At 45.4% G+C, this 15,165-nt stretch overlaps 1 protein-coding gene across 2 annotated transcripts in view; it reads left to right on the forward strand.

Moving 5' to 3' along the window:
* The window catches only part of LOC115786246 (prostate stem cell antigen-like), a 47,862-nt gene extending 33,753 nt beyond the window's left edge, over positions 1 to 14,109 (forward strand). Inside the window, exons 1-3 of one of the 2 annotated variants that reach the window (XM_030738313.1) lie at positions 13,094 to 13,223; positions 13,545 to 13,658; positions 13,771 to 14,109. In XM_030738313.1, the coding sequence (XP_030594173.1) occupies positions 13,175 to 13,223; positions 13,545 to 13,658; positions 13,771 to 13,925 (318 nt within the window). In that variant the 5' untranslated portion in view covers positions 13,094 to 13,174 and the 3' untranslated portion in view covers positions 13,926 to 14,109. Of the gene's footprint in view, positions 1 to 13,093; positions 13,224 to 13,544; positions 13,659 to 13,770 lie in introns of those variants that run through there. The other variant, XM_030738314.1, reaches the window with a different exon arrangement.
* The last annotated feature ends 1,056 nt before the right edge of the window (positions 14,110 to 15,165 follow it).

The raw sequence follows: 15,165 nt of genomic DNA on the forward strand, positions 1-15,165 counted from the left end.
ACCATAGGAAACTATAGTGAATTTTCATAAGGGTCTCCACCACCTGATGCTGCTTCTGTTTTGGAGCTAGCTTGGTTAGATGCTCCTAATTAGACTTGCAGGGTCATTGCGGTCTCAATACACAAACTACGAAGTGGCCGACCTTATTTATGCTTGCGTAGCTGGATTGTGTGTGTTAATTATCTTGTGGTTGTGTGCTGGTGTTTTATATGCAGTGCCAGCTGGGACTTTTTTTGGTCCTTGCTCTACTGTGCTCAGTTTTCTGGCTGCAAACATATTTGTCCCTGTTTTTTTCACTTCCTTCATTCCCTCATTCCATTTCGATAGTTTCAGCAGTCTCGCTCCAGGAATTTGCTGACATTTGTGAGTCCTTATATTGATGCTTTGATTATTATTCCTGATTGTTATTCACTAATTGATAAAATAGCCAGAAACTTACAAGGACTAAACACAATGTTGTTAATCACAGCGTTTTGGGCTGCGTGGACCTGACCAGCAGTCACGTTTCTCCAGAGGTGCACGACAGTTTACCTCAGAGTGAGAGTGGCTCGTAGCTGCCTTGTGTGCGCTTCTCAGGTGGAATTTGATGTTGGTGGTTTTTCCTGACTGAGAGGTTTTCCCCACATTTTTCATCATCCACAACAAGACACTCGCTTCTATCTGTGCTCTCTTAGTCAAAGAAATTCTATATGGGACTCTGCTGCTTTCTTGGCAGACCGCTGTCATTACTTTGAGGACCAGTGTGTGCACACACACACGCAGTTGCCCGATGGCGCTCCCAGCTTGAACTTAGAGAGTGGAAAAAAAGATTTCATGTAAAGCCACAGGGCTTTAAAAAAATGACAAACAAGAAAATGAAAGTGAGTTTATCTATAATTTCAGTTAGTTCTTGTTTTGTAAAATCACATTTCAGTTTTAGTTAGTTATCGTTTTTTCCTTTTAATTATAGTTTTTATTTATTTCAGTTAACGACAATGTTTTTTCAATTTCAGTTTTCGTTATTTCGTTTGTTTTTGTTAACTATAATAACCCTGTTTAGCACATTTTCCCAACAGAATTATCTTTGGACTTAAGGTGTGTTTTTTTCCAAGCTGGACCTCTTTTTAATCTTCTCTTTATAAAAAAATTACAAGAATCAAACAAGGGAAGTTCAAAAGTGCCTCATCTCAATCAGGCCACACCTAAGATACTAAGGCCTTGCTCAGTCATTTCCTATACTTGCTTGAGCCTGATGAAGACCTAGAATCAATCTTTCTTTCTTTCTTTCTTTCTTTCGAGTTGCTCTCGGAATAAATTTCTTACATTACCAAAAGACCGAGTGCCCCTTCTGTCATGATCCTGGGCTGGTGGCCCAGTGTTTTGGTTTCTATTTGTAAAGTTCTGTTCTATTTCTAGTTTTGGTTATAGTTTAGTACTTGAATCTTAGTTTCTTTGTTTTCTGTTTTGGTTTTTCATGTTCTGGTTTTCCCTGTACTCCCGTGTGTGTAAGTCATGACCCTCTTGTATTTAGGTTCCCTTTGGTTTAGTTCTCTGTGTTTCTTAGTGTCTCTCCTTTGTCCCAGGTCTGGTTTAGTTGGTCATGTTCTCACTCCCTTTGTCAGTCTGTTAAGTCAGCATGTTTTTGGTTAGGTCACTTCCTGTTTTATTTTGACAATCTCGTGTTCCCTGTGTTTTGTATCTAGTTTTGCTTCCCCTTTGTTATTAGGTTCATTTGGTTCACCTGTCGTCCCCTGTTGTTTCCACTTGCCCTAATTCCCCTGTGTGTATTTAAACCCTTAGTCTGCCTTTGTTAGTTGTTGCGTCGTTGTTCTCCCCAGTGTTCCCCTCCTAGCTGTGTGTTTTTGGTTTTTGGTTTTCTCCCAGGCTTCCGTTTGTTTTTTGCCCTGGTTGAGATTTCTGGTTTTTGTATTTTGTATTTTTCGAGTCCCGGCAAATAAACAAGTTTTACTTTACGTCTGCGTATGTCCTGCACTTGGGTCCTTCCCTCCACACACAGCCCCTCATCGTGACACCTTCTTTGATATTGAACTTGCATCTGCTCCACTGAAGAGTACCTAATAAGAGGTCATTCAACTTTTTTCAAAGTCTACAAAGCATACTCTTTTTCAGACCCCTCTCCCCACTTTCCGGAAGTGTACAAAGAAAATGTTGCTCTTTTTTCATGACATTTCATTTCACCTGGTTCCTTTGGTATTTTAATGTAATAGGAAGTATTAAAAACACATCCTGTTGTTGATAAATGCTAGAAATCTTGGTATCAAATATACTCTTTCCTATCTATTAAAACATTGTATTGTTGCACTAACAAAAAGCTATCCATTCACTTCCCTTTAACCTTTTCAGGGTTGTGAGAGGGCTGGAGCCTATCCCAGCTGTCATAGGGCAAGAGGCAGGGTACACCCTTAATTATTGAGTTTCAAAATTCATCAGTGTACAGAAACAGTATTAGTGTGGGTTACAAATGATCTTCTCATGGCCTCTGACAGTGGACTGATCTCTGTCCTTGTCCTGTTGGACCTCAGTGCAGCTTTAGCTACTGTTGATCATAATCTCTGGAGCTTGAAAAAAGGCGACTGGACTTCTTTTTGTTTCTTGAAGACGTTTCACCTCTCATCCAAAAGGTTTCTTCACTTATCAACCAGATGGCGGAGAGACCCAGGTATTTAAATCCCTGTGAGTATAGTCCCCTGGAGGTGGTTATGACCCTCTATTGTTCATGTGCATAATCACATGTGCCAAGGTGTGAAAGGGGGCATGGGTCATTTCAATCAGTGGTTTCAGATGAAACCAAAATAGGACTTTGCTCCAATTGAGGTCACTGGAACAAAGGTGTGAATGGGCGTTGACCACAATATTTTATTATAGAGATTAGAGCATACCATAGGTATTAAAGGTACTGCGCTGCAGTGGTTTGAATCATTTTTATCTAATATACTCCAATTTGTTCATGTAAATAGGGAGTCTTCTTCTTATGGAGTTCCACAAGTTTATTTACACTATACATGCTTTCTTTAGGTTGTATTAGGGGTCTCTGCCCCTACAATTGTCATGGCCGGGGAGGAAACAGGCGAGGAATGGCTGACACGAAGGACTCCAGAAGTCAGCGTAACTTACAAGGGATTTATTTAAGCAGGGGGAAAAAACAAATACAAAAATCTTGGAAGGGAGACGACGGGCAAACACAGGGAACACACGGGCACACAACATCAACGACGCGACAGAGAACAAATGAAAACTGAGGGCTTAAATACACACTGGGTAATCAGGGCAAGAGGAAACAGCAGGGAACAACAGGTGAGGCAAATGAAACTAATTACACAGGGGAAGCAAAGCTAAACACAAAGCACAAGGAAATCACATTGGCAAAATAAAACAGGAAGTGATAAACCAAGGAACACGCAGACAAGTCACAACACTGGGAACATGACAAACATACAGGGAAGACAAACTCAGGAAATAAACTATTAACACAAAACGCTGGGCCAACGGCCCAGGACATGACAGTACCCCCCCCTCAAAGGCCGGCTCCCGACGGCCAAAAACCAGAAACAAAACCAGACAAGGGCGGGAGGCGGGGGACCAGGAAGGAGGGCCCGAAACAAAAAACAGACAGGGAGCAAACAAAGTCAGGAACAAACCCAAAAACACAAGCACTGGAGCAAGGGTAGAGCACAGGGGCAAAAAACAATAAGCAAAAGGAACAGAACAAAGAAAAGCAATGGCACAAGCTGAATAATAGTCCAAAAACCAGAGCAAAACATGGGGATGAGAAAACAAAAAACAACCGGATGAAAATAAAGCGACGGCACAAGGCCGGAGAGCTCCAATGTCCAAAACAGGGGGTCGAAACAAGGAACAGTCCAGGAGCTATGACAAAACAAAAAACAGCAGGGGAAAAAACAGTCCACAGTTCAGGGGAGTCAGTGGGAAATCCAAAAACAAAAAACACACAGTTCAGGAGGCCGCAGAGGCCAAGGGGCCACAAAGCAAAATCCCAACGAGGGAGGCCGACCGCGCTCCCAGCGGCGGCGGCGACGAGGACGAGAAGGAATCACTGGAGGCCGACCGCGCTCCCAGCGGCGGCGGCGACGACGAGGGGGAGTCACTGGAGGCCGACCGCGCTCCCCGCGGCGGCGGCGACGACGAGGGGGAGTCACTGGAGGCCGACCGCGCTCCCAGCGGCGGCGGCGACGACGAGGGGGAGTCACTGGAGGCCGACCGCGCTCCCAGCGGCGGCGGCGACGACGAGGAGGAGTCACTGGAGGCCGACCACGCTCCCAGCGGCGGCGGCGACGGGGAGCAGGCACCGGAGGCTGACCGTGCTTCCAGCGGCGGCGGCGGCGGAGACGCGGAGAAGACACTGGAGGCCGACCGCGCGGCATGCGGCGGCGACGAGGAGGGGTCACTGGAGGCCGACCGCGCTCCCAGCGGTGGCGGCGACGAGGAGGGGTCACTGGAGGCCGACCGCGGGGCGTGCGGCGGCGGCGACGGGGAGCAGACACTGGAGGCCGACCGCGGGGCATGCGGCGGCGGAGAAGGGCGACCCCGGGCTCTGGTGGGGAACCCTCGGGTGACGTGGAGCGCTCGGACTGAGCGGGACCCCCTGGCTCGGAGTGAGCGGAGACCCCCATTGGCTCGGACTGAGCGGGACCCTCTGGCGCGGAGCGCTCGGACTGAGCGGAGACCCCCATCGGCTCGGACTGAGCGGGACCCTCTGGCGCGGAGCGCTCGGACTGAGCGGGACCCTCTGGCGCGGAGCGCTCGGACTGAGCGGAGACCCCCATCGGCTCGGACTGAGCGGAGACCCCCATCGGCTCGGACTGAGCGGGACCCTCTGGCGCGGAGCGCTCGGACTGAGCGGAGCCCCCCATCGGCTCGGACTGAGCGGGACCCTCTGGCGCGGAGCGCTCGGACTGAGCGGGACCCTCTGGCGCGGAGCGCTCGGACTGAGCGGAGACCCCCATGGGCTGAACGGGGCCTACATAGTGAGGCACCGGATGCGTAGGCTGGGACCGCGGAACAGGGCACACTGCTGCTTTATTGAGCAGCAGGGGCTGCTCGGGGAATAGCCGAGGTGCAGGGGACTGCGTGGAAGCAGGCCGGGAGACGACTGGCTGCGTGGAAGCAGGCCGGGAGACGACTGGCTGCGTGGAAGCAGGCCGGGAGACGACTGGCTGCGTGGAAGCAGGCCGGGAGACGACTGGCTGCGTGGAAGCAGGCCGGGAGACGACTGGCTGCGTGGAAGCAGGCCGGGAGACGACTGGCTGCGTGGAAGCAGGCGGGTAGACGACTGGCTGCGTGGAAGCAGGCCGCGAGCTAGGGAGATCTGGCTGCGTGGAAGCAGGCCGCGAGCTAGGGAGATCTGGCTGCGTGGAAGCAGGCCGCGAGCTAGGGAGATCTGGCTGCGTGGAAGCAGACCGCGAGCTAGGGAGATCTGGCTGCGTGGAAGCAGACCGCGAGCTAGGGAGATCTGGCTGCGTGGAAACAGACCGAGAGCTAGGGAGATCTGGCTGCGTGGAAACAGACCGAGAGCTAGGGAGATCTGGCTGCGTGGAAACAGACCGAGAGCTAGGGAGGGGAGATCTGGCTGCGTGGAAACAGACCGAGAGCTAGGGAGATCTGGCTGCGTGGAAACAGACCGAGAGCTAGGGAGATCTGCTGCGTGGAAACAGACCGAGAGCTAGGGAGATCTGGCTGCGTGGAAACAGACCGAGAGCTAGGGAGATCTGGCTGCGTGGAAACAGACCGAGAGCTAGGGAGATCTGGCTGCGTGGAAACAGACCGAGAGCTAGGGAGATCTGGCTGCGTGGAAACAGACCGAGAGCTAGGGAGATCTGGCTGCGTGGAAACAGACCGAGAGCTAGGGAGATCTGGCTGCGTGGAAACAGACCGAGAGCTAGGGAGATCTGGCTGCGTGGAAACAGACCGAGAGCTAGGGAGATCTGGCTGCGTGGAAACAGACCGAGAGCTAGCTGACACTGGGGCCTGAGAGGGAGCTGACACTGCTGGAGCTACAGAAGGAGCAGGAGCTGAGGGAACTGGGACCAAAACCGAAGGAACTAAGACAGGGGCTGAGGGAACTGACTGAGAGGGCACTGAAACAGCTGACACTGGGGACCGAGGAAGAGTTACTGGAGCTGACTGAAGGCGAGGGAGAGCGACTGGAGCTAGAGCTGACTGAGACCCTGCTGCTGCAGCTAACACAGAAAACCGATGCGAAGGCTTGGACCTGGCTGCCCCCACCCGCGGAACAGGTGCGAGTGCCGAGGTCAGCCCGTCCGTGGCCGCCCCCACCCGCGGAACAGGTGCGGGTGCCGAGGTCAGCCCGTCCGTGGCCGCCCCCACCCGCGGAACAGGTGCGAGTGCCGAGGTCAGCCCGTCCGTGGCCGCCCCCACCCGCGGAACAGGTGCGAGTGCCGAGGTCAGCCCGTCCGTGGCCGCCCCCACCCGCGGAACAGGTGCGAGTGCCGAGGTCAGCCCGTCCGTGGCTGCCCCCACCCGCCGAACAGGTACAGGTGCAGGGGAAGCTGGAGCTAAGGGAGCTGGAGCAGGGTGAACAGAGGGAGCTGGAGCTAACTGAGGGGTCTGGGACTGCGACTGAGGAGGAGCTGGAGCTACAGCTGACATGGAACACTGCGACTGAGGGGGAGCTGGAGCTACAGCTGACATGGAACACTGTGACTGAGGGGGAGCTGGAGCTACAGCTGACATGGAACACTGCGACTGAGGGGGAGCTGGAGCTACAGCTGACTTGGAACACTGCGACTGAGGGGAAGCTGGAGCTACAGCTGACTTGGAACACTGCGACTGAGGGGAAGCTGGAGCTACAGCTGACTTGGAACACTGCGACTGAGGGGGAGCTGGAGCTACAGCTGACTTGGAAGACTGCGACTGAGGGGGAGCTGGAGCTACAGCTGACTTGGAACACTGCGACTGAGGGGGAGCTGGAGCTACAGCTGACTTGGAACACTGCGACTGAGGGGGAGCTGGAGCTACAGCTGACTTGGAACACTGCGACTGAGGGGGAGCTGGAGCTACAGCTGACTTGGAACACTGCGACGGAGGGGGAGCTGGAGCTACAGCTGACTGGGAAGACTGCGACTGAGGGGGAGCTGGAGCTACAGCTGACTGGGAAGACTGCGACTGAGCAGGAGCTGGAGCTACAGCTGACTGGGAAGACTGCGACTGAGCAGGAGCTGGAGCTACAGCTGACTGGGAAGACTGCGACTGAGCAGGCGCTACAGCTGACTGAGGCGAGAGTGGCTGGGGAGGAGCACGGCGACGCCGGGAGCGCTGCTTCCTTCGCGTTCTGTTGGAGTGGGAAGCACGATTCTCAGCATCCAGGATGTCCACCAGCAGAGGTGAATCAATAATCTCCACATCATCTGGCAGCCAAGAGAGGTCTGGGGAGGCGGTGGGCTGTGGGTGAAAGGATGAAAATGACGAGGTGGGAGAGGTGAGTTGAAGGGATGACGGCAGATCCGGAAAGCGAGGCAGCGCCTGTGGTGCTGAGCTGCAGTGGTGCGGAGGAGACGACGGAGGTGAGATGACCGGCTGCAGGAGAGGTGAATTAGTGATGGCTTGGAGGAAAAAGGTTGTGTCTTTGCCCTGGACAGGGCGACCAATATTATACAGTTTAGCTTGTAAGTTTTTCCGGAGCATGATTATGGAATGGGCAAGGGAGGCAGTGTCAGGATGGGTGAGGAGCCAAGTGGAGGAAGAAAAAAGTCTGCAGCAGAAAATTGCCTGAATAATCTGACGGGGTTCATCAGTGGCATGAATGATGTTCCTGGAGAGATCTATGAGCTCCAAAATCACTTCCTCTTGCTCGGAGGGGCTCCTGGTATCCGCGGGGTCCATAGTCTGGTCGCGTCGTTCTGTCATGGCCGGGGAGGAAACAGGCGAGGAATGGCTGACACGAAGGACTCCAGAAGTCAGCGTAACTTACAAGGGATTTATTTAAGCAGGGGGAAAAACAAATACAAAAATCTTGGAAGGGAGACGACGGGCAAACACAGGGAACACACGGGCACACAACATCAACGACGCGACAGAGAACAAATGAAAACTGAGGGCTTAAATACACACTGGGTAATCAGGGCAAGAGGAAACAGCAGGGAACAACAGGTGAGGCAAATGAAACTAATTACACAGGGGAAGCAAAGCTAAACACAAAGCACAAGGAAATCACATTGGCAAAATAAAACAGGAAGTGATAAACCAAGGAACACGCAGACAAGTCACAACACTGGGAACATGACAAACATACAGGGAAGACAAACTCAGGAAATAAACTATTAACACAAAACGCTGGGCCAACGGCCCAGGACATGACAACAATCTCCCTGACCAGACCAAGGCAATAATTGAGAATATGGAAATACTTGAAAAGCTCTATTGAAAGGTACTTTTTTAAATATGTTGGTTGCCTGCATGCCATACCATCCTGTGGTCATGAACATTTGTGAATGTTTGCTAAACTTTCACTCATGTCATATTCATGTCAATATGATGGGATGGACAGAAAGACTAGAGGAAGAAACTGCAGAATCAGGTAAAATGTTCCTGCACAAACAGCAATTTCCTGAACTACTGTATATTGATGTTTACCTTCAAATCCTACTTTCCTCCCTTATTTGCAGGCTGGCTCTTCTGAAACTTGGTATCAGTATTAAGTCAACAGAATGTTCCAGACAAATTATTAATTTTTGACTTTTTATTATTTATTTATTTTACAAATTTTTGACATTTTCAAGAAATACTGTACATTAATGCTTTACATCAGTCACTACCCCTTCCTTTTTTATTGGCAAATTCCTCATAAACTTGTACGAGCATTCAATGGGCAAAGGTCTACAGATAGATTTTAAACTTAGTATTTTTATTTTTCATTTTTTACAAATTTTCAACATTTTGCAAATAATAAAATAAATTTTAAAAAGCAAGTATCAGCTCAGTGATGGTTGACCTGCAGCCAGATCAGTTTCCGTTCCAGCATATCACATATTGTACGAGTAAAACATTTCACAGTGGTACTCTTTAGGCCAACAGGTCTCTTGTTTCTCCATTTTTCTGTTTTATTTTAAGAAAAACCAAGTTGAGATATCTGGAAGAAAGCATTTTTTTGTTTGTTTGTTTGTATGTATGATAACCTTTCCCAACTTGGGTATTTTACCTTTTACTGTTCCCTTGACATTTTGGTCTTTTGGACAAAGCAACGTTACTTTTAATTTACCAAGAAAAATAAAGGAGAGAAAATCTGGTAAGTTGCTCTTTTTTTTCCATCACTTAACAATCGTGATTCAGATGTGCTTTTCAAGATGGTCTCCCCCCAGTTATCCTACAGTTACCATTTTGCCAGTTGCAGTTCTGTAATAATAACAATATGAATTCAAAGAAACAGTGATCATCTTGTAGTGATAAAATCAGTTATCACTAGGCTTGACATTTTGTGGGTTAATCTATGCATTTTATAAAGAAAAATGAGCTCTGTCAGACAAGGCATATGAATCATAACAATTCATATAAGTTGTTCTTGCCTGTAGAGAGGCTCAAAAATGAGATCAGAGCTCCCATCCTCTTCAGAAGGTGAGGTCACAATTGGGTGGATGCAAAATTACTCTTATGTGCACAGTTGCACTTGCACACTATTAATATCTGAGATCATCTGAGCTTTGTGACATGATGCGGTATCCTGCTGGAAGCAGCTAACAGAAGATGGGTACACTGTGGTCATAAAGGGATGGACATGGTCACTAATACTCAGTTAGGTTGTGGCATTTTAACCATGCTAAATTAGTACAAAGGGGCTCAAAGTGTGCCAAACAAACATGTCCCCCACCATTACACCACCACTTGCAGCAGTGGCAGCAGCCTAAACCGCTGATAAACATGTTTTCATCTTTACACCATTTGAATGTTACTTAATCAGAAATCAAGACTTCTCTGACAAGGCAACTTTTTTCCAGTCTTCTACTGTCCAGTTTTTGTGAACCTGTTCAAACTTAATCCTTAATTTCCTGTTCTTAGCTGACAGACTCACAGTGCTATTCTAACTGGTCCCAGTGTCATCCTGCTGCTGCGTCCTCCCTCTTTAATACTGTGAAATGATGTTGTTTTCCATGTTGATTTTTTTCTTTCTTTCTTTTTTTTTTTTTTTTTTTTACATCTAAGGAAGAAATCAAGATTTTTTCAAGTACATTGATGTGACATAAAATTGTCACTCATATTTGGATGTGTCATTAACAATAGTTTAGGGTCTATGTTATTCAAATATCTCCATAATTGATGTGCCATCATGGAGGAGCTGGACTACCTCTGTAAGGGGTGCAGATACATACTTTCTGAGGTGTATGCGGACACATTTTTGCAGCCAAAAAACTGAGCACAAAAAAAAGTCCCAGCTGGCACCGCATATAAAACACCAGCACACGACCACAGGGTAATTAACAGACACAATCCAGCTACACAAGCATAAATGCAGACATGAGGACAACCACTTCGTAGGTTGTGTGTAGAGGCCACAATGACCCCGCAAGTCTAATTAGCGAGCATCTGACCAAGCTAGCTCCAAAACAGAAGCAGCATCAGGTGGTGGAGAACATCAGGATGCAGCTGGATTTGAGCTTTGACTCCTTCAAAGAGTTTGTTTTTGTCAAACACCACATGTACCTGTTGTTAATCTGCTGCACTGACACTGAGCTTTATTGTGGAGTTTATTGTACAATTTATTGAGTTTGGGTGTTCATGTTTCTCTTTGTTTCTCCCTGTATCCTTAATATTACACACATTTAGCACGTAGTACTGCTGTCCTGTGAACAGTTGGTTGTTGAATATATTACTTTAAAGGGTATCTTTTGTTGAGTTTTTACAATGGTCACTCTCGTGCCTTGAATCTTGCACCTGATAAAGTATGAAAAACTAATACTGAAACTAATGAAACTAAATTAAAAGTAAGCATTAAACCTAAAATAAGAACTAATTAAAAATGAGTGAAACCATTCCGAAAACTAATTAAAACTAACTGAATTAGAGAAAAAAATAAAATAAAAAATAACTAAAACTAAACGATAATGTAAAATCCAAAACTATTATAACCCTGCTCCAATCTCATTGTACATCCTGTATAATGACAATAAAGGCATTGTATTCTATTGTATGTCAAACTTGGGCTCCCCAGAGTCTTTAAGTGCTTAAAATCTAAAATCCTTGAGTTGACAAACTTTTCGGAGAATATTTGGCTGTTTTGTTCCCTGTTGCGATACACAACAGCAACATTTCAGTGGAAAGAAGTAGAGGAATCTACAAACCCATCAGGGGATGAGAGAGTTTTTGTTTGTACTGCATTTAAACCATTTAAAGAGGTTTTTTTTTTTTTTTTTTTTTTTTTTTTAGAGCTAACAAACTGAGAATCAAATTAACTAATGATGAATAACTTCTTATTTCCATGGCAGGTGTTGTTTGGCACCTGTTGGCATCTTCAGGGCTACAAGACTCAGGTAAACAAAACTGACATAAAAACTTGAATTTGTGTCCACACAAAAGGGAGGAGTTTGTAGTCGAAGAAATTAGAGTTGTATTCACAAGACTTTGTACTCACATAAAACAATCCTAATCCGCACAGTTTCTCAATTACGAATACAAATGTTAGAATTATGCACACATCTTTTTGACAGTTATCTTACTCCATAAATCTAAATCCTTGTCTGAGGTTCAGTCTTGTGAGGAAACCCCTTTTCAAAGTCTGCTGATATCTGAAGTTCAGCACAGTGAGGAACCCCCTGCTAAACCTCCATCCTTGACTGAGGTTCAGACCAGTGAGGAACCCGCTGCTAAACCTCCATCCTTGAATGAGGTTCGGGGCCAGGAAGAAACCAGTTCTGAATGTCTGCCTTTGACTGAGCTTCAGCCCAGAGGGGAACCAATTTCTCAAAGTCTGCTGATGTCTGAGGTTCAGCAGAGAGAGGCACCCTTTTCTCAAAGTCTGGCGATGTCCTGAGGTTCGTCCCAGTGAGAATCCCTCTTCTGAAATTCTGGCAGTGTCTGATGCAGTTGTGCCAGTCATCCGTGTTATGGAGAACTCTGAAAACTTTACAACTAAGAAGAAAAAGAAGGAATTGGCTTCTTCCAGAAAGTCTGTGCTGTTTCTGCATTAGTCCCACAGCAACTGACTGATTATCTTTCTGACTCCTTTCAGTCCCTTTTCTTCCCTCTATCCTTGAGGTGATTGATTGTTGATTTGGTGCTATACAAATGAAATTGAATTGGACTGAATTCAGTTTAATTTAATTGGATTTGATCGAATTGAATTGACTTGAATAAATGTTAACATTACTTCACATCCGTCACATTGAAAATTATTTGCTTTGTTAGTGTCCAGAATTAAATTGTGTTCATAGCAGGACATCAGTATATTCATCAGGACTTAGGAACATGAGTAAAAGCAGCATTTACACTCTGCAAAGCTGTTAAGAACTATAAACAGGGTGCCTGGGTGGCTTAGTGGTGAAGCCGGCGACCAAGTACACATGCAGCGTTGCGGTGTGGGCGGCGCAGGTTCCCGTCCTGGCCTGTCGCCAATCTGCCTGCGCATCTTTCCCCCATTTCCTGTCTCTCTACACTGTCACAAAAAGTTGCTGTGGGCAAAAAAGAACCATAAAGATCTTCCAGCATTTCCAGATGTGTGTTTTACAGTGGTTTATTTAGGAACAGAGCTTTATCAGCCTCCCCAACAGAGTTTCATGTAAGATGACCTTCTGAAACATGTTTCTTTACAAAGCACCATAAAGTACCAAAAAAAAAAAAAAAAAAAAAAAAATCTGATACAATCAAATTGTATTTGAATAAATGTGATGAAATTAGACAGACTTTGGGAAATTTATACTTATTAAGAACCCTTAACCTCTATTTCTTTTCAGAGTTCTTTTATTTGATTTGATTGTTGATTAAGTAACAGTCATATGGGCTGTAAGCACTTACCTTAATTTCCAAAAATGGTGAGTCTGTGCAGTGAGGTCACTTAAAGGGGCATGGTTTTCAGGTCACATGGTATGAAGCTTTTTGTAGAGATACAAATTCTCAGGTCCTGGAAGCAGACTGGGAAGTTGAACTGGAAAAGAAAGGCTTAGCACCAGTTTTTTCTCTCTCTCACAAGACTGATCAGCAATCTGAGTTCATGATGCAGCTTTATGGAGCTCTGATCCTGTGTGTGACTCTGTCTGCAGGTAAGAAAATATTTCATGTTGGTCCTGTGTGCTTTGATAGATAAAGAAGTTGAAGTTTAAAGGTGATCTTAAAGGTTGGAAAGAAAATGAAAGTTAAAGACACAGTAACAATTTATTAATGAGTTATATAACAAGCTTGTGAGGAAACAGCAATAAACACTTTATATCTTTTTTGTTTAATCATTCAAATTTTAAATGTAAAAACAACTGTTTATAGTTTTGTGGTGTTAAGTATACGACAGACTTCAAAACAAATAAAAGAAAAAATAAAACTCCCAGTAATTGCATGTGTGTTTGAAATTGTTTTGTTTCCTTTTATAGCATGTGGACTAAAGTGCTACACATGCACAGCCACTGATCCGAAATCCTGCACAAACATCGAATCTTGTTCCAGCTTATTCAACCGTTGTTCCTCTGTCAGTGCCGAATTAAACGGTGAGTTTTTTTCTCATGTTAGAAGCTCAGATAACTCTGAATATCTGCCTGCTGCAAGTCTCAACATGTTTTGTAAAGTCATTTCTGAGAATTTTCTCATCATGTCTTGCAGGTGTGACAATGGTTACCAAGGGCTGCCTAAACAGTTTAGCCTGTATCAGTCCTATAACTTGCTGTGAAGGGGACCTGTGTAACAGCGCTATTCCAACTGGTCCCAGTGCCATCCTGCTGCTGGTGTCCTCAGCCATCCTCAAACTTCTTTTCTGAGGCTGTGGAATGATGTTATTTCCATGCTGCATTTTTTTCTGATTCTATTTTGTAAAACTAAGGAAGAAATAATTAACTTTGGAGTGCCATGATATGAAATAAAAGTCTCCTTGACATTTTGATCTTTCACTCAAGGTAGTTCAGGGCCTGTCCTATTCAAATACTGTACTGATTCAATGTAAACTTTTCCTAAAGCAAATAAAATGCAAACAAAAATATAAATTTGCATATTTTTTTAACAGTTTTAACTTCAGTTGGGAAGATGCCTGATTTTTTTAAATTTCATGTTACTACAGCCAAAGAGTGATCAGAGGAAAAGTTTATAACCTTTGTTTTTAAACCAAAAAAAGGAAAACACTAAATGCCAGTTTATAAAACATTTATTTGTATGCTTTAAAAAGGAACTCAATATGGGGAAGTCACCGCTTAAACATGCCTTAAACACCTGAGATTTAAATAACAGTTGTAGCTGTATGTGTGTTGTGTCAGTTTAAACTTTGATTTGTTGTCAGATAACACATTTTGGCATGTTGTGTTCATCTGATATTCACAAACAAGATTCTTAGTTTCCTTGTTTAGAATTTTATTAATTAATTTGAAGCCCACAAACTGAAATGTTACTCTATTTGACAATTACAGTTAACATAATATAATAAATGGTGGCGTGGTGGTTAGCACTGTTGCCTCCCAGTTTGATTGTCTGGGTTCGACTCCACCTGTCTGGAGTTTGCATCTTCTCCCCGTGTCTGTGTGGGTTTCTCCGTGGTACACTTCATTCACCAAGTTTTTGAGTCTGACAATGTTAGATCCCCTTCAAAAAAAAAAAAGTTTAGCTAAGACCAGTGAGCCAAAATGTGATCACCTGTTAAAAAGTGATTTAGTATCTAATATCTTTGCCTGCAAATAGGCTGTAGTCAGCAGGAGTCAGGAAGACAATACATATAAAATAAAGAAATGACCTGTTCTGCAAGTATCTTTATGGCTCTGCATTATCTGTGTTATATTCAATTTTAATATCCATAAGAGTTTTTACCTCGATAAATAAAACCTGATTGGAGCCTCTGTCTTGTGACAGGAATGTCTTCTCTGGCACAAAAATTACATATATTTGACAGCGTAAAGGTCAACAAGTCATTTACAAAAGTGTAAATACAATAATTTTTTGCCAAATCTTTTTTTGGGACAACCCATCAGCCCTGCAGTAATTATTTATCTTTTACTGTACATACACTCACCATAG

The sequence above is a fragment of the Archocentrus centrarchus genome, chromosome 9, assembly GCF_007364275.1.
Source record: "Archocentrus centrarchus isolate MPI-CPG fArcCen1 chromosome 9, fArcCen1, whole genome shotgun sequence".
Taxonomy (NCBI): Eukaryota; Metazoa; Chordata; class Actinopteri; order Cichliformes; family Cichlidae; genus Archocentrus; species Archocentrus centrarchus.